General features: G+C 52.5%; 1 protein-coding gene across 1 annotated transcript; it reads left to right on the forward strand.

Moving 5' to 3' along the window:
* Positions 1-827: 827 nt before the first annotated feature.
* Positions 828-17,656, forward strand: LOC103114059 (rab11 family-interacting protein 1; the record flags this gene model as incomplete). The annotated part of the gene is made up of 5 exons (XM_060184874.1): positions 828-1,281; positions 1,419-2,100; positions 8,844-10,790; positions 15,042-15,231; positions 15,416-17,656. Coding segments are annotated over 5 exons (3,477 nt in total), but the record flags the coding sequence as incomplete, so codon positions are not given.
* Between the last annotated feature and the right edge of the window lie 1,633 nt (positions 17,657-19,289).

Genomic DNA, 19,289 nt, shown 5'->3' on the forward strand with positions numbered 1-19,289 from the left:
GCGCTTAACCCACTGCGCCACCTCCCGACCCCCTCCTTTTTCCCTTTCATGGGTGTTTTGCTTCAAGGTCTCATTAATGCCATTCTTGTTCATTCCTCTTGCAGGGAGGGATCTTCTAGGCGGCGCTTGCAGTGAGTCAGCCTGAGGGTGAGGGGTGTGTACGTGTGCACAAGCACAACTAGTGTGTCTGGCCCTGGGCCTCTGGGTTAGCTGTTCTTTCCTGGGCTCCCTGGTGGCTCAGAGCAGAGCTTTGGTTGGAACTGGCCAGAGATTATGTAAACAAGGAAAATTGTGCGTAGGTCTGTATGTACCAAGGGCCTGGCCATGTGAGGCTCTCTCCCAAACTGAGCCTTGTTCCTCTGAGCTTCAGTTTCAGAGATAGAGGGGATAGGATCAAGGGGAGATCTGGGCTGGAGGGAATCTGATAAACTGCTTCAGGTCTGGTGGCACCAAGCAGCTTCCTCCAATCAGATCATAGTTTTCAGTTGTAGGTTCTCCCTACACCTGTGGCATGAAGGGCAGAGCCGAAAGAGAAGTTTCTTTAGGGAGAGGTTCCCAAAGCAGGAGGGGACTCTGTGAGGTGCCTGACACTGGTAGAAACCAGGTTTGATGGTGGTGGTATTCTATTTTATTTTATTTTATTTTATTTTATTTTTTCATTTCATTTCATTTACTAGAGCACTGCTCAGCTCTGGCTTATGGTAGTGTTGGGGGATTGGACCAGGGACCTGGGAATCTGAGGCATGATAGCCTGTCTACATAACCATTATGATATCTCCCCCATCCTAAACCAGGCTCCTTATGCCCATGACCAGAGCTCCCCCTGACTCCTCTCTTCTTGCAGGTGGTACAAGCTGCACTCCAAGGCTGGCAAGAAGGAGAAGGAACGTGGCGAGATCCAAGTCACCATCCAGTTCACACGCAACAACCTCAGCGCCAGCATGTTCGACCTGTCTATGAAAGACAAACCACGGTCCCCCTTCAGCAAGATCAAGGACAAGATGAAGGGCAAGAAAAAGTATGATCTGGAGTCCGCCTCTGCCATCCTCCCAAGTAGTGCCCTGGAGGACCCTGAGCTGGGCAGCCTGGGCAAGATGGGCAAAGCCAAAGGCTTCTTCCTCCGCAACAAGCTGCGCAAGTCGTCTCTGACCCAGTCCAACACCTCACTGGGCTCAGACAGCACCCTGTCCTCAGCCAGCGGCAGCCTGGCCTACCAGGGGCCTGGCGCCGAGCTCCTCACCCGCTCACCCAGCCGCAGCAGCTGGCTGTCCTCAGAAGGGGGTGAGCAAGACCCACCCTCCCTCTGTGAGGGCAACAGATGGAGGGCAGGTGGGGGCTCCCCTCTAAGTATAAGGGAGCCTGGGGTCAGGGAGCAGGGTTTCTCTCCCCATTGCTAACTCAGTGTGTTTCTCTTTCAGGCAGGGACTCTACACAGTCCCCCAAGTTGCTCACCCACAAAAGGACCTACAGTGATGAGGCCAGTCAACTGCGAGCAGCTCCTCCCCGGGCCCTTCTCGACCTGCAGGGCCACCTGGACACGGCCTCCCGCTCTTCTCTGTGTGTCAACGGCAGCCACATTTACAACGAGGAGCCCCAGGGCCCCTTGCGGCACCGCAGCTCCATCTCAGGCCCTCCACCCTCCAGCTCCCAGCACAGTGTCTCTTCCCGGCCCTCCGAGGGAGGCCCCCGGTCTGCAGATGACACCTGGGCCAGAGGCAGCTGCAGTACCAACAGCTCAGAGGTGGCATCTGGACAGGAGGAGCTGAGCCATCAGGCCAAAGCGCTGGCCATAGGGTCTGGTGGCTCTGGAGAGGAGGAGGGGGTCCAGCTCCCAGAGGGGAAACCAGTGCAGGTGGCCACACCTATAGTAGCCTCCACTGAGGCCATGGCAGAGAAGGAGGGAGCCCGGAAGGAGGAGCGGAAGCCCCGGATGGGCCTTTTCCACCATCACCACCAGGGGGTGGGGCGTCGCAGCTCTCTGGGGGAGAAGGGAGGTCCCACTCCAGGGGCCTCCCCCCACCACTCATCCAGCGGGGAGGAAAAGGCCAAGAGTAGCTGGTTTGGCTTGAGAGAAACTAAGGAACCAACTCAGAAACCCAGGTATGTCCCTGGTAAGACCACTTTTGCCCATGGGGTGGATGCTGGGTGTTTGCTGCCTAATTCCTGGGGCAGGGAGGATGGAGCATATGTGCCCCCCAGACAGGCTGCTGGGGCTCTGGCTTTGCATGGTTGAGCAGGAGTCTCCCTAAGCCAAGGCTCCCTGTCAACACATGGACACAGGTGAGTTGCATGGACACAGTGTTTTGAGGGTCCCATGAATTAGAAAACCCCCCCCACCACCACCCTCCCTCCCTGGTAGCAAGGAAGAACATTTGTATGAATTCTTTGTTTCCTGACTTCTGCCTGTTGCCCTCTGATCTCAAGGTAAGGAGTCCTTGGTAGGCAGGGAGGTGGGACTTCAGACTTCCCCCAGTCTTTCTAAAGCTAGACAGTTGCCCTCCTCAGCTGCCCCAGTGGGCTCTGGAACCTCATCCCTCTGTGAGATGGAGTCAAGTAATTGATCCATGCCACTCGCTCCCACTACCCCCCATACATTCACCTTTAGTTGCTGTCCTGGTCTGGCTAGAGACTTGGCAACTGGCCTGAAATCTGCCACCTCACCCTCCTGTCTTTGGACACCCTCAGGGTTCTGACCCTGTCAGGTTCTTGGAGGTATGGCAGATGTCAGTCAAGGTTGCTATGTTTTGAATGTATTGCATCTCCCTCCCTGGAGAGGGCCACACACAGGAATCCTTCAGCTCAGGATCGGGGAGAGTCCCTGACCTCTGCCCGGACCCTTTTGCTTTCTCCTAACTGAGCCAGCGGAGGCTGCTGCATTGTCCATCAAGGCCAAGGGCAGGACTCCAGACAGAGGCTATGGGATCGTGCATCATGTCATCCCACCCCACCCCACCCCAAGACCCAGGGGCCAGAATTGGCTGAGAGCACCTGTGGCAGGCAACCCCAGCTGGTATGGCAAGGGCGACTCGTCTCTCAGTGAGCCTGTTCCTCTCCCTCAGTGAGGGAAGAATGTGCTAGAGAAGTGAGAAGGTTGGCCATAGTGTTCAAGGTCAATAATCACAGCGGTGGCGGGGCGGGGCGGGGTGGAGGACGCTAGCCCTATTCTCCAGCAGAAGGGAGACGAATCCTCATGTCCTGGCTTTTCTCTTCTCTTGTGGAATTCTGAGTGATGGGACAGGGTTTGGAGCCAGTCTGGCTGGCAGCCTCTTCATCAGGTATGGATCAGTCTCTGAGTGAAGCTACCCCAGCCTCCCTTGCTTGGCGACAGATGCTGCCCAGTGCCTACTCACCAGAGCTCAGGGAACCACTGGTTACCTACATCCTGGGGGAAGATTCAGAAGAAAATGTTGGGCAGATGCCCAGGCTGATCCTGGTGACCCCAACAAAACATATTTATAGGTGGTGGGGTAGAGGGAGGTGTCAGACCCATTCAGGGCATCTGCTGGGAGGAGCAGAGAGCACAGCCTCAGGACTGTCATCTGTGGGGTGTTTCTGGGATAGCACAGCCTGAGGGACATCTCTCTGTACATTGGTGCATGCCCAGGCTTTGGGCTTAGACCTCTCTGCAGTCTGTGACTTTTAAGTGATACTGAGATGTCGTCACTTGTCTCCATTTTTCTCCTGTTTCTTCATGTCTCCTAATGACCTTGGTGGTCACCAGGAAGCTGAAGTTTTTGACCTTCTTACATTTGAATGCTGAGATTGTCCTCAGCTAATGGAATAGGAAGTAGGGGGTTCTTGGACTTTCCTGCTCTCTGAGGGGCCAGTTTGCAGGTGATGCCTTAAGGGCTAGGCCTGTGGTTTTGCCTCCATCCAGGTAGGGATGTGAGGCTTTTCTTTGGGCCTAGTGACCTGGCTTGGAAAGGTGTGGTGGGAACTGGCCATTGAGTGCATGTTCCTCCAGGGGAGGGGGAGAATGGCTATTGCTGCTTAGCTAGGGCTTTTGAGGAGAATATGAGAGATGAGTTGACTGATTGCAGAGCCCCAGGGTATGGCAGGTGCTGATCAAGGCTGCTGTGTTTGGAATGTGTTGAGTTCCAATCAAGAGAGGGACACAGACAGACACACACATACACACACACACACACACACACACACACACACACATTAGATACCCAGAGCTGGAGTGACAGTATGTAAGGTGGGACAGGAGGAGGTTTGGGGTGCTCGTGCTCCTGCTCCAGGACTGATGTCACACTGCTCCTCACTTGGAAGGACAGGGACGCCCTCTAGTGCTTTACTATGGCACTGATGCCCCTGGGAGCAGCCCCAAGCAGTATTGTGTTGGGACAGTATCCAGAGGAAAAACCTCTGCTGTGAAGGCAGTGCCTGGAACAGAGAGGCTATGAAAGGCCAGGAAGGTGGTCTTCCTGCTCTTGTGACCCACTCTTCCCTGCCTGGAGCATGCCTGTTACCCGAGGCTCCTACCAGTGTGTGTACATGGTGGGGCAGGGAAGGAAGGGATAGTTGAGACTAAGATTTGGGCCACAGGACTCATCCCTGCCCCCAGCTGTGCTATGAGCCATTCACACTGCGTACTGCCCACACCTCTTGGCATTAAACCCACCAGAATGGATTGTCCCTGTGTCCATCCCTTTCTTATCCTTCCAGGATGCGAGCTGCCCCTCTCCCTCTCACACCAACCGTAGAACTCTCTGCAGTTGAGTGTTGGAAGATACACTTTTTAGAGTGGGTGGTGCCACATAAAGGCAGGTGTATTATGGTGATCTTTAGCAAACTCTCCATCTGCCTGGCCCCTCACCTTGTGTTCCAGACAACAGGGCTGCAGTGCACTTGGAGTGTGAGGGCTGCTGAGAAAGCTTGGTGTCTTAGCTGCATTCTCAGTAGAGTAAATGAATAACCGAGATGTAAACCCAGTGAGTTACTGTGGTCATACAGCCTGTTTTTCTGGACTAGTTAATAGCGGCCCTTTGCTATATTAAAAAAATGTTTAGGTTTGGAAAAGAAAATATGTAGTCTCCCTACTTAACACCTATAAGGTCCCACTATGTCACCTCATTGTGCCCAGGTGACCACAAGAGGGTGTGCCCAATCTTCTGAACATGTTCCTTAAGATGCCAGGAGGTAGCCTTTTGAGGGTTGGTGAAGGGCTGTTTGCCTGAACTGTGTCTGCCTTGAAAACTGACTTTGGCCTTTTGGGAAAAATGCCTTTACAAGCCCACCTTCCCCCTCTGGGGCCACTGTGGAAATACTGAGGACACAAAACTGGTCTCAGTCCAGGGGGAAGCTGTTCCCAGTGAGTTCTAGCCCAGGGGGTGTCCAGTATGGTCTTATCAAGGAGAAGGGAACTTGTTGGAATAAACAGAGGCTTTCTGCATAAAGTGGCAGGTTCAACCCCATTGTCCTAGAGACTCCACATCCCTTAAAGCTTTATCCCCTCAGGTTGAAAGCATAGAAAAACACTCAAGACTTCTAATTTCTTTCCCCAAATCTTGGTCCTAAAAGAGAAGACAGATCAGCATCTGTGGAAGCCCTGACTGGTTGGCAGGGGAACAACTAGTACTGTCCTCAGAGCATAACTTGAAAAGAAAACCACACATGGGAATATGTATCTGATTTTTGGCAGGTAGAATGGTAAAGAGGGGGTGTTTTAAAATGAGATCCTGGGGGTCGGGCAGTAGCGAAGCAGGTTAAGCACACATGACACAAAAGCACGAGGACTGGAGTGAGGATCCCGGTTGGAGCCCCTGGCTCCCCACCTGCAGGGGAGTTGCTTCAGTGACAGTGAAGCAGGTCTGCAGGTGTCTGTGTTTCTCTCCCCCTGTCTGTCTTCCCCTCCTTTCATTTCTCTCTGTCCTATCTAACAACAACAATAACAACAATAATAATAACCACAATAAGGATAAACAACAAGGGCAACAAAAGGGAAAAAAATAGCCTCTAGGGGGGCCAAGCTGTAGTGCAGCAGGCTAAATGCATATGGTACAAAGCACAACAACTGGCGTAAGGATCCCGGTTCGAGCCCCCGGCTCCTCACCTGCAGGGGAGTCGCTTCACAGGCAGTGAAGCAGGTCTGCAGGTGTCTTTTTCCCCCATCTCTGTCTTCCCCTCTTCTCTCCATTTCTCTCTGTCCTATCCAACAACGACATCAGCAACAACAACAGTTATAACTACAACAATAAAACAAGGGCAACAAAAAGGGAGAATAAATAATAATAATAAAGTGTTTAAAAATAGCCTCCAAGAGCAGTAGATTCATGGTATAGGCACTGAGCCCCAGCAGTAACCATGGAGACAAAAAAAAAAAGAGAGATCCTTCAGCAGGTACCCCTGGCATGAAACAGGGGTAAGGGAGGCTAGGGTGGGGGGTAGGGTGTGTTGCTGGGGAGGAGGGATGGACAGTATTCTCTCTGGGGAGCCTGCTAGGCCTAGCACCTGGAGTTCCTCCTCCAGGGACGGCCCTTTACTGATCCTCCAGGGACAGCCCTTTACTGATTCCATACCAACGGGTTTGCGTATACCTCTAGGGAGTGGAAAGGGAGGCTGTCAGCTTAGCCTGAGGCTCCCTGCCTACTTCCCTGCACACTCCTGCCCTGCAGTCTGACTGCCAGCCAGGGTGAGTGGAGCCAGGCTGACACGCGGGAGGGGGCATTTGAAGGCAAGCCTGACACTATCTGATAGTGACAATCTTCTCTCAGACCCCTCTGGTCACTCATCTGATAAAGGAGGTTGGGGAAGAAGTCACCGAGACTCCAACCCTGGTCTCAGGAGCTGTGTCTTGCTGGCAGTGTCTGATACAGGTGTTCCTTGGGGGTGGGCAGGCTCTCTATCCTTGTATTGGGGGTGGGTATATTGCTCTCTCAGTCCCAAAGGTAGACATGTGAGCTGTGGCCAGCCCAGAGTGAGAGCACAGACAACATTTGGGGTGTTTGGGATTCTGGGCCCAGCTTTCTACTTTTTAATGCTTTTGTTTCATTTTTTAAAACTTTTACATTATTTATTATTACTGGATAGAGAGAAATTGAGAAGGGGGAGAGATAGAGAGGCTGAGAGACAGACACCTGCAGCCCTACTTCAACACCCATGAAGCTTTCTCCCTGCAGGTGGGGGGCCAGGGGCTTGAACTGGGACCTATTCTTGAACTTGCACACTGTAGTATGTGCACTTAACCAGGTGCACCACCACCTGGTCCCTCTTATTTCTTTTATTTGTGATTAATTGGAGGTTACAAGATTGTAAGATTACAGTATATAGTTCTACACTGTGTTTTTTTTTTTTTTAATCTTCACTGGGGCTTCATTTCTCTGGGCTGACTTTTTCAAGTAGAAAGAGGGAGAGAAACACAGGAGAGAGGGGAGGATGCCACCATATCAAAGCTCCCTCTAGTGCAGTGGGGGCTAGACTCAAACCTGAGTCCTGTGCGTGACAAAGCAGGTGCACCATCCAGGTGAACTATCTCACCAGCCTTTCTTTGTACTGTCTGCATCATGAGACAGCGTTGTTGGGAAGCTCAAGTGAAGTGGGAGTGGATGGGACTTCCTCTTTCCATTTCTTAGGGGCATGAGAACCACCTTAGATAAGGATTCTTGTAGGGCAAGAAGAGGGTCAGGAATGGCTGGGAGTTGGGTTCTTAAAGAGGAACTCCCAGGTTTACCACCTCAGGGCACACACCCCCACACACACAGCTCCCTATGGGAAGCAGCTGCTTGAGTAGAGATGGTTGTGTAGGAAAATGTGTCTACCTGGGCATGCAAGAGATAAGGAATGAGGGTCTCGAGTGCTTAGAGTGGGGAGCTGGGAGACTAGACCCTGCTACGAAGTAGGCTCACCAAGGTTTCAGTCTGATGTGCAGACTGAATTGCAGGTCAGTCACAAATTACTGTCAGACTCTTGGAAACTGGGGTGGTGGAGTGACCTTTCCTGAATTGTCTTTTTTGCCTTCTGTCTAGCGAAAGTCTCAGTCTGCCCTTACCTACATCCCTGGGTTCAGTTGGTCTCTGTACATAAGGCACAAGTAAGGGGCCTCCTCTCAGTGAAGACTCTGGGCGGGGGGCACCTGAAGGCCAGCAAGCATTGTCTTTGGGGGTATAGGTGCTCTGAGTGGTGACTTGTGCTGTGGCCTCTGCTGCCTCATTTGAACGTTTGTCTACTCAGAAGAGCTGCTGTTAAGCCTGGTCCCAGGGGTGCCCTTGATAAGGGGTGCTGTTTGCTGATGCCAGACCTTGGAGATGCCTACCCTAGGGTGTCTTGTTCCTCTTGGCCAGTTATGGCACTCCTCTCAGGAACAAGGGACACTTTCTCTTTGATTGACAATCTCAGCACTGCCTTCTTTTCCTTCAAGAGGTCAGTGGGACCCAATCTGTTTTAGGAGTCACACCTCCAGGTACCTGCTGACTTCTGTTAGTGCTGGCTCTGCCCACCAAGTGCTCATGTTTGCCTTTTTCTCTGATCTCCCCATGCCATCTGGGGTTTTCTTTCCTCTCTCAGTCCTTAAAGGGATATGTGGCATTTTATGAGTCATTCTTTAAGTCTGGTGTGGAATAGAATCTGCAGCATGGGAGAAAGCCAAGAACACTGGGCTTTAAGTTTGGGTCCGACCTGTGTAATGGCATCATTGGTCTCTCGGGTCGGTGTGATGATTAAATGAACACTTTCCAGCATCTTCCTCCTTGGGCCCCCTACTGACCCTTGTGGCTGACCCGAGCCCATGTATCACAGTGGCATCTCGCCCCAAGGCAGGCTGGTGGGAGGAGGTGGTATTCAGTAGGTGTCTCCAGTCTTGGCATTAACCAGGAGGCTCATGGTTTTGTCTCCCTCCACAGCCTGGACGTGTCTCCTCAGGTAGAATCTGACCCAGCTGCTCTTCCTCACCACCTCCCCTGCTCCCCCTGTGCTCCGGTCCCCCCTTCTCCTGCTCCCACCGCTGCTCCCATGCTAAGCACTAACCTTTTTGCAGCCGCCTCCCCCGCTGCTGCCACTGCTGCCGCCACCACCGACATCCCCGAAGCCACCCCATCTGGATTATTGGGTCTCACGAACCCATTCCTCACCTCCTTGCAGAGCAACCCTTTCTTCGAGGAGCTCATAGCCAACATAGCACTAAATTCTCCTTCACCTGCTCCCTCTCTCCCCAGTGCCTCGAGGGCCAGCCCCACCCCCCTGGCCTCCCCTGAGAAATCCCCGCCTGAGAGGGACGACACCTTCAACATCTTTGCTGCCAGCAGGCTGTGTCCACAGGCCAGGAGCGAGACCCTGGCCCCTGCAGGAGTGGGCCTGGAGTCGCCTGGGCTGCAAGACCCCGGCCCCAGGGCCATGGCAGTGGAGGCAGCTGAGCCCCAGGGGGCCCCTGGGGGCAGAGGACCAGGTGGGAGCAGCAGCGTGTGGCTTGAGGCCCGGGTGCCTTTGGACTTGGGACTGGACCGCCAGAGCGTGAGTGCAGCTGACCAGGGGCCCCTCAGGTCAGTAGGGGCAGGCCTGCCCCCTACGCCAGCCCAGCAGCTCCCAAGAGCGTCAGACTCTGAAGCAGACAGGTTGCCGGCGGCCCCTGGAGGGGAGGCAGGGCAGAGTCCAGCAGACAGTGCAACATCTATGTTTAGCTCCCCGGAAGTGATCAGTGTGTGGGAGAGGCTGCCTGGCCCAGATGACACCCCTGAGGGCCAGAACCAGGAGACCTCCAAAGGCGAAAGTCAGCTTTTACAGGAGCTTAATGCAGCCGATGATTCCTGGCCTTGGGATGTGGTCACCATTTCTCCTACAGCCGAGAAGTCCTCACCAGTCCTGCCGGGAGAGTCAGATCAGCTGCCTTCTTCCCAGGGGAATCCGGAGTCACAGGAGCTTCTGAGTCCCAAAGGGGGCGAGGGGCTTCCCTCACTGGAGCTGGAGCCAGAGTCAAAACCCAAGTGGGTGTCGGACGAGGGACTGCAGCCCAGCATCACACCACCTCCCAAGCCACCACGCCTTTTCACACCCTCAGGTTCCAAGGAGGACGTGGAGGAGGCTGCAGGGGGGCTGACTAGCAGGGGGGCAGAGGCAGGAGAAGAAGATGCTTGCCCAAGTGTGCTGGCTGCTGGTCTCCAGGAGGCCAAGGAGGAGGAGAAGCCTGGTTTGGAGCCTGATGGCCATTCTTCTGGAGCCCTGCTGCGTGAGCCAGACCTGGAAGAGCCAGCAGAGGAGGAGGCCAGCCTTCCTGTGTCTAGGTCCTGCTTGTCTCTGCCCGCCAGCTGCCCTGAGGGCCCTGCCCCTGCCCCCTGTCACTCTAAGAGCTTGACTCTTCAGAGTCAGCCCATCTGGGGGGCTCCAGTGAGAGAAGGAGGCTCTGAGGCTTCTGAGGCTCAGAGCCAGGGACTAATAGGAGAGGGACGCTCCCAGCAGGCTGACTTATGGGCCTTTGAGGAGGATGCCTTGAACCCCTTTTTGTCTCAGGGTTGCCCTGACCCCCCCAGTTTCCCATCCACGTCCCCTCCAGGGTCCAGGGAATCTTCCATCCACTCTGGTCCTGAAGAGTTGCCCACTCCCCCAGAGCCTGCCTTTCCACCCCCTCTCCCACCCTGGGCCAGCCACCGCCATGGGGGACCCAGCCCTCCATGCTCTCCCCTGCCTGGAGCCTGGCCCCTGACCTCTTCCTCACCACTCCCGGGGGAGCCAGCCTCCCCTCTTGGGGGCTTCCCTACCCCACTTGGGGAGGACCACGCTGCAGCCACCCCAGCCTCCCCGCTTGTGCTTCTGCCCTTGGAGACACGACCAGCTGAGGAGTCACAGCCCAGTGCCAGGTGAGCAGCCACCCCAAGAACACTGTCCAGGAGGATGGGAGTTGGGGGGAGCGTGGCTGGGGGGGGTATGCAGAACACATTCTAGTGTCAACCCGTCCAGGACCAAGGAGGGTCTCTTTCTCTCTGAGAAACAAGGCTTTGAAGACACAGTCTTCCATGGTACCACTGCTGAACTGAAATGTCCTCCCTGGGAGCTTGGACAATCAGGGCACCCCACAAGCCAAGAGGCTGAGGGATGGTGCTCAGGAGGCTGGGAGGTTGGGGAGAAGTGCTCAGGACATGCCCTTGGCCCTCCACAGGAGTGAGGATGGAGCAGTGAGGCACAGCAAATGGGGGTTACATCCTCCATGGCAGAACTGGGGGAAATTGCTGAATGTGGAGCCTTTGATCCTGGATCATGCCCAGGCAGGCATGAGGGAACAGACTGAACTCTGAACAGGTCAGAGAGGCAGAGGAGGGACTGGTACTGGGGTCCAGGAGGAAAGGTGCAGATATCATTAGAGAAAAACAATAATCAGAAACAAATGCTTTCCAAATATATGACCCTTAGAACAGAGGGTCACTGGCCCCATTAGATACAGTGCCTTGCTGCTTTTCAGGGGCAGGGGGTATGTGTCCTAGTCCTCTCAGGACTGTGTTGTCATGGCAAACTGGGCTGTTTGGGAAGAATTACGAGGCCACGACTTCACTAGGTGATTGGTGAGAGGTGACTGGAGCTGAGACCTGGGAGGAAAAGGTTGCTGGGAGGTGATGGGGTGTGATTTAACATGGGCAGCAATGTCCAGATGGTCACTGGACCGTGCTCTCAGAGGCCTGAATGAAGAGGTGGGCATGAGGGCCTGGGTGGTGGTGTGCTTTGTAAAGCACGTTATAATGCACAAGGATCTGTGTTCAAACCCCTGGTCCTCACCTGGGGGGTGGGGGTGGAGGTGGGAGTGACTTCATGAATGCTGAAGCGGGTCTCTTTCTCCCTCTCTATCTCCTCCCTCCCTTCAATTTCTCTCTGTATTCAAATAAATCACAAGAAAGAGGCGAGGGTGCAGAAGAGGATGCTTCCTCTGATGAGCTGGGCAGGGCAGAGGACGTGGTGTGGGGAGCAAGACAGGCTCAACACCAACTTGTTATTAATTTTTTTAAGCCGATCAGGAATGGTAAAATTTATTTATTTATTGGCTATATACAGAGGGAAGGGGGATAGAGAGGGTGAGAATGACACTACTCATGAAGCTTCCCTCCTGTAGGTGAGGATGGGGCCTTGAACCCAGGTCCTTGTACACTGTAATGTGTGCACTCAACCAGGTGTGCCCTCACCTGCCTCCCAACACTGGTTTCTACGTGGTCCCTAGCCCGATGACTCAGACATTTGGTCTCCCGACTTTACTGAGTGTCTAGTGTCCGACACTGAGCAGAGATGAAAGATGCTCCCCACTGTATTCTTAAGGGTTACTCAGTCAAGTGGGGGGTTGCAGGGACTGTGCTGACAGAGCAGTGGGTGGGCAGGACCTGGGCTTCGTCCAGACGCTGTTCCAGTATGATGGTATGGTCATGCCAGAGGTGAGAGAGAGAGACAGTGACACAAGCTTCCTTCATCCACAGTGAGTGTCCTTAGCTGACCCTGCTGTCTTCCACTTCTCTCTGTACTCACTGCTCTGGAGGGTGGGGGGAGTTTATCTTTTTCAGAGTAGGCTTCACATCTGTACTTGGCATGTTCCATATGCCATGGAGTGGATGGGCCAGATAGAGCCGGTGGACTCACTTCTCAGAAGTGAAGTTCATGAGAGCTGCAGGGCCCAGGATCCTTTAGATGAAAAGGGCAATCAGACCTGGAGCCCAAGTCCTGGCTTCACATTCAGGATGTTTCTGTGCCCCACTTCTGTTCCTCTCCTCCCCCAGCACTGCCCACAGGGGGCATTGGAGCTGCTTTCATGCCCCCATCCCAAATGCAGATTCCCACATGGGAAGGAAAGAGAGAGGCATTCTTTCTCCTGTGGGTGCTATACTGCTCTCTGGGCTAGTGGGACTGAATCATAGTCTCTTGAGTAACAGCACTGGCTCCTCCTGGACTGGGTGAACCTTCCTCTGATGGAGTTGAGAGTCTTAAAATGGTTAAGTCATTTTGATTTCTACTCCTGATACTTCAGATCCTTTGAGAAGTAAGCATACATTTTCAGAGCTCCTCTGGGAGGAGGTTAGTTCATTTGTGGGCCTGCTGCTTGCAGTCTGGGTGCCTGTCATAGCAGCTGGGAGTGGGGGTATCCCGGAGGAGAGTTTCCTTAGGCTGGTGATCAGAAGGATTCCTGAAGGAAGTTTCCTCACATAGTTTTGAAACATGAATAGGCATAAGCAAGCAAACAGGTGAAGGGAACATGTCCCAGCCAGAGGAATAGCTTTTGTGAGAGCCTTGAGATAGGAGAGCAGACTTCCCCGTAGCTGGGGTGCCTGGGCGGGGGAGTAGAGGGTGGAGGAAAGGGCAGAGGCAGACCAGGTCAGACCAGGTCCTAGGGAGCTGGAAGACAACTGAGGGAGCAGAGCAAGCTGAGAAATAAAGGCTGTTGGAGACTTGAGGGTTGCGTGGGCAAGGTGGTTACCCCATAGCAGAACAGGTGTGGTTGGAGGCAGCCAGGACTCCCATGGAGGAGCGGACTGAGCAGCTGTGGTGTGGTTGGAAGATGTACTCAGCACTGGCTTGGAGGAGGGGGTGGTGTGAGAAAAGGTGAGAGAGAAGCAGGGCATGATGTGTGTTAAGGCTGATGTTGAGGGTGGTACTTGGTAATGTACTTGGAATGGACCCCCAAGAGAGCCTACATGGAGAGCTTGGGGTTAGGTCTGGGTTGGAGATGGAGGGAAGTGGTAGGGGCTGAGGATGTTCAGGGGAGAGAAGCCAAGCATGGTAGCAGTTAAAAATCAGAGGGGAGCCAGGGAGATAGCATAATGGTTATGCAAAATGATTTTCTTTCTTTTTTTTTTTAATATATATTTATTTACTTATCCCCTTTTGTTGCTCTTGTTTTGTTGTTGTAGTTGTTATTGCTGTTGTTATTGATGTCATCATTGTTGGATAGGACAGAGAGAAATGGAGAGAGGAAGGGAAGACATGGAGACAGAGAGAAATGGAGAGGGGGGGAGAGAAAGATAGACACCTGCAGACCTGCTTCACCACCTGTGAAGCGACCCCCCTGCAAGTGGGGAGCTGGGGCTTGAACCAGGATCCTTATGCCGGTCCTTGCGCTTCATGCCACGTGCACTTAACCCGCTGCGCTACAGCCCAACTCCTGCAAAATGATTTTCATGCCTGAGGCTTAAGGTTCCAGGTTCTCTCCTCCTCACCACCATAAACCAGAGCTAAGCAGTGACCTGGTAAAACAAAGCAGAACAGAAAAAAAAAAAATGACAAAACAAACAGCTCTAAAGTAAACTGTACCAAAAACAAACAAACAAAAAAACCTGAGAAGGTCTCTCAAAGGTCAGAAAACCAGGAGGAAGCCTGGGAGGTAAAGGATGAAGGAGAGAGCAGTCCAAAGGGAGGAGTGATCAAAGTAACATATCCACAGAAAGGTTGGTGAGGTTAGAACCCATGACTTGGTGGCCTCAGCAGGAATGCTTGTGGTGGGTTGGTGGGGGCCAACACTCTATCTGTCCCATGGGTTGAGGAGTCAATGAAAGGTAAGAACTTATAGAAGCCAAATGTAGCCTAAGGCTCTGGAGAGGCTGGTGACAGAGAGGGAGAGCTAGTGGAAGACAAGGTTAGGGGAGTGCTTCCCAGGTCTGTGTAAATACTGATGGGAAGCAGCTGGGTGACCAGAGGTACCTGTTTGCCTAAGTCTTTCCTGATGAAAAACCAACATTCTAGGAATTCTCATAGCTCTGGGAAACAGAGAACAGTGGTCATCCCCCTCCCCCTCCAGAGGAAGGTTAGAAGGCAGAAGAGGAGGCAGGGAGGTCGATGGAGAGAGCCGTACTGGCGAAGATTGGATGTACATTCAAAGATTGTGGGATGATCTGAAGCTGTCCTTAAGGGGCAGGATCCCTGAAGGAGTGAAGTGGTGGGCGAGAAGTAAGGAGAGCAGTGAGGATGGGAGAAAGAGAGGTTGTTGAGTGCTGGGTTTAAGTTACCCCCCCCCCCCCCCCAAATCTTGACTGTATAGAGTGATGGGTTTCTGTCCAGACTGTGAGGCTGCTGGGGAGGGCAGTCCCACCTCTTCCCCGTGTCACTCACCCCTCCCATAACACACTTCATGTCCGTCTTTGCAGTCCACACCCTGTGAAGCCTCTCAGCACAGCCCCTGTGGAGAGCAGCCCTGACAGGAAGCAGTCCCGCTCTAGTCTGAGCACAGCTCTGAGCAGCGGGCTGGAGAAGCTCAAGACAGTCACTTCTGGCAGCATCCAGCCAGTGGCTCCGGCCCCTCAGGCTGGCCAGACAGTGGACACCAAGAGGCTGAAGGTGAGGTCCACTAGGGTGCCAGGGGTACCAGCCCAGACAAGTAGTGCTATGGGGAGAGGCCAGGAGCACGCCTGGTACCCCATGCCAAGACCCTGGTCCAGTTAGGTCTTCTCCAGCATTAGAGACAGAGGTAGCCTTGGAGGCGGTCCTGCTCACTCTCCGTTCTCCATCTTTCTGCCTCCAGGACTCAGGTGTGCTGGACCAGTCAGCCAAGTACTACCACCTGACCCACGACGAGCTCATCTGCCTGCTCCTGCAGCGGGAGCGGGAGCTGAGCCAGCGGGACGAGCATGTGCAGGAGCTAGAGAGCTACATCGACCGGCTGCTGGTGCGGATCATGGAGACCTCACCCACACTGCTACAGATCTCCCCAGGACCCCCCAAGTAGCTCTCCTCACCCCCACTCCCAGGAGGCTTGGTGTGCCCTTACTACTCAAAGAGAGCTTGCTCCCAGCCTCCCATCCCTTTGAACTGTCATCTGGTGCAGGATGCAATATGTCCTCTGTTATCACTCCTCCCCTCCCTTCTTGCCTCAACTGGAGCTACTGGCAGGGGCCCCTTTGGGCTCCCCCATTAGAAGCATCGAGTTCCAAGTACAGCTTGTGTGTCTCTGGGGACCCTGGATCTTTCCACCTGCCTGTTTTCATATCCTTTAGCTCTTGGGGGCTCCAGGGAATTGCAAGAAAGAATTTTGCTCTCAAGACAGCAGGGGTGAGCTGCAGTTTGATGTGATCTCTGAGACGTCCCTTATTACCCCCTAAGGATGGCCAGCCATTTCTTCTACAGCTAAGCACTTGTCCCCTTCACCTCCCTCCAGCCCTTGGAGGGCTCCTAGTAATACTAGGGCTGTAGCAGGAACCAAGCTGCTCATTTATCTGTTAGTTATGGGCAACCAGGATACCTACTCTTCAGCCTCAGACCTATGCCTACAAGAGCAAGGAGCCTATATGCGTTAGTCTCCTCTTTGCTGTGCCCTGAGTCTGTTTTTCTTCCAAGCTGTTTGCAGAGTGAATGTGGTGTGGATGTGTGTTCACTAGGAGGTCCCATGCCCTCCTTTTCCGATCGTCCATTCAGTGTCACATGTGAGTATGTGGAGAGTGGGGGCAGGTATGGGGGTCAAGCTTTCTCACCTACCTCCAAAGTGTCAGGCCTTAGAACTTGGGGCTGCTTATGTTTTGGGGCTCAAACCTCCATTTCTGTTCTTGATGCCTGTCCAGATGCCAAAACTCTGTGCAGCTGCAGGGTTTAAACTTTTGGAAACCAATTAAAATGTGCCTTTTGTGGGTGGGGTTAAGAGCCTCAGGATGTAGACCTCTCTCCCTGTTTGGCATTCATCCCCACCACCCCTTTATTGAGCACATGGGACTGGATGTGTTGGGGCTCTGGGGATGGAAGTGGAGGAGGAGGGCATCCTGCTGAGTGCTCTAGCCCTGCCCTCGAGTTAATGTGAGTGAAGAGCCTGGCCAAGTTGCTGCTGCTCCCTCAGCCTCCTAGATCTCTTCTCCCTCAGTCCCAGCTGAGGAGAGGCCTAGAATAAAAGCTACATTCTGAAAGTGGGAGGTCCCCCTCTGCCTCTACTTAGGAAAAAGCCTTTCTCTTCTCCATCCACTGACTAGCTACCGTCCCAGCCTATCCCTGCTGCCCCATGACCTCACCTGGCTTGGCTGCTGTGCACTTTGAAATAAAGTGTTTGCCCTTTGGCCTGGCCACTGGTCTGCTTGCCGGAAACACAACAGGCTTCACATGGCATCTGCAGGGAACCTTGGCAACTGGGGGCACCCTGCTCTAGCAAGAGTGGAGTGAAGAGGTGATCAAAGAGTATACTTTTGGCCCAGTAAGAAGGTGAGCGTTCCTCTAGGGCCACCTCTTATTCACGAGAGGACCGGTGGAAGCACTTCAAAGTTTTGGAAAGAGATGTGCTCTGTGGGTAGCATCTCCTGCCGGGTCGACGCATAGGAGCTCCACAGACTGGGGAGAGCCCTGTAATATTAACTACTACGAGGATTGGTTATCAGAGCTGAGGAAAGTGTCCACAGTTGTCCAGAACTTTTGGGCCACACTTTGAGGGGGAGGCTATTGGGGTTAGAGCAGTGTTCCCCACACTTCCCTCCCCTCCCCGGTGGGGGGAGGAGGCTTACCCCTCTGTATTCCTCTGGGCTCCATTCACTCCAAGCCCAGATCTGATCTTCCACATATCATTGATCATGGGCCTTCAAAATATCCAGGCCATGAAGAGTTCAGAAGAGTTCTGACTTGAAGTCCAGGGCTCCTGCTGAATGTTTCTGCTCCTGGCCACAAGCTCCTGGCCACAAACAGGCACAGTTCTGCTTTGCCATTTGTCTTCCTAGTTGTAACTCCTGTTTATAAAGAGCTTGTTCATCATGTTTGGAGCACTTTATGAAGAATTAAAAAAATTCACATACTGCAGGTGTGTCTGTTGTGTTCCATTTAAAAAAATTTTTTATGTGTTAATAATAGCGTGTTAGAAGGTTATAAGATTACAATGTATAGTTCCACACCACACCTTGTTGAGTTCCTATTTTGATGAGTGTGTGAGGGAGGCTTCAGGAGGGAGAGGCAGGTGCTGAGCTTCTTGGATGGCACTGTCCCTGCTCTGATACCTAAGGTAGCACAGACTCATCCAGTGACTTGGGCTCAGACTTTTCTCACAAGCTACCTAGTTTTATTGAATGATGAGGAGAGAGGGAGTGGAGGGGGAGGAATACTCTTATTTCAAGCTTCCTGCTCTGGTAGCGAAATGCAACATATAAATTCGATATACAACTTGTTCTTCAAAGCTAATGAGAATCTCCAACTTTAGCAAGTTGGTTTCTTAAGCTTCAACTGTTAATGATGAACTGAGTGTTACAGATCACGCAGTTTCCAGAAAGACAAAGACAAACCAACCCTGATTGTGTTCATCTCCCCCCCCCCACCCCCTTGCCAGAGCACTGTTCAGTTCTGGCTATGGTATAGGGGATTGAACCTGACACCTTTGCTGCTCCAGGCATGAAAGTCTTTTTGCATCACCATTATGCTATCTCTTCAGCCCCCCTGCATCTCATTATGAGACCAAATGTAGGGTTCTCTTGGGTTGAAGTTTATTATCCCTACTTAAAAGTTTTTTTTAAAAGATTTTATTTATAAGAAAGGAGGAGGGAGAAAGAACCAGACATCACTCTGGCACATGTACTGCCGCAGATCAAACTCAGGACCTCATGCTTGAGAGTCCAAAGCTTTACCACTGCGCCACCTCCCAGACCACTAAAAAATATTTTATTGATTTGTTTTCTTTTTTGTTGTTCTTGTTTTTATCATTGTTGTGGTTATTATTATTATTGTTGCTGGATAGGACAGAGAGAAATGGATAAAGGAAGGGAAGACAGAGAAGGGGAGAGAAAGACACCAGCAGACCGGCTTCATCGCTTGTGAAGCGACCCCCTACAAGTGGGGCACTGGGGGCTCAAATTGGGATCCTTAAGCCGGTCCTTGAGTCCTGCCATGTGTGCTTAACCCACTGCGCTACTGCCCAACCCCCTATTATCCCTACTTTTGTCTGAGTGAAACAGTTTCCTTCTACTCCCACCATTCTAGATCACCAGTTAGATAAACAGAAATTTCTGCTGTTTTAGTCTCCAAAAGTGTGTTTACTAGGCCTGTTGCTTTCTTGTTCTCCAGTCCATGGTAATCTACCTAAAGCCTTGTAGTTGGTACTTCAGAAATAGTACAGAATTTCATTCTCCACTCTAAATTATTTGCCTTCTGAATTAGACCCAGGAGGGAATCTTTCTTGCTTGACCAGAGGAAGCAGCCACTGCCAGGGCCTCTTAAGCCCCTGCTATTCAACTCACAGAACCAACAAATATTTAAGTGCTTGATGTGAACCTCTTATACCTGACACTGAGGATTTAGTGAATCAAAGTCATAACTCCCTTGTGAATCTTTTTTTAAAAAATAATTTTATTTATTCCCTTTTGTTGCCCTTGTTTTTATTGTTGTAGTTATTATTATTGTTGTCATTGTTGGATAGGACAGAGAGAAATGGAGAGAGGAGGGGA

Source organism: Erinaceus europaeus, unplaced genomic scaffold (genome assembly GCF_950295315.1).
Source record: "Erinaceus europaeus unplaced genomic scaffold, mEriEur2.1 scaffold_399, whole genome shotgun sequence".
Lineage (NCBI taxonomy): Eukaryota > Metazoa > Chordata > Mammalia > Eulipotyphla > Erinaceidae > Erinaceus > Erinaceus europaeus.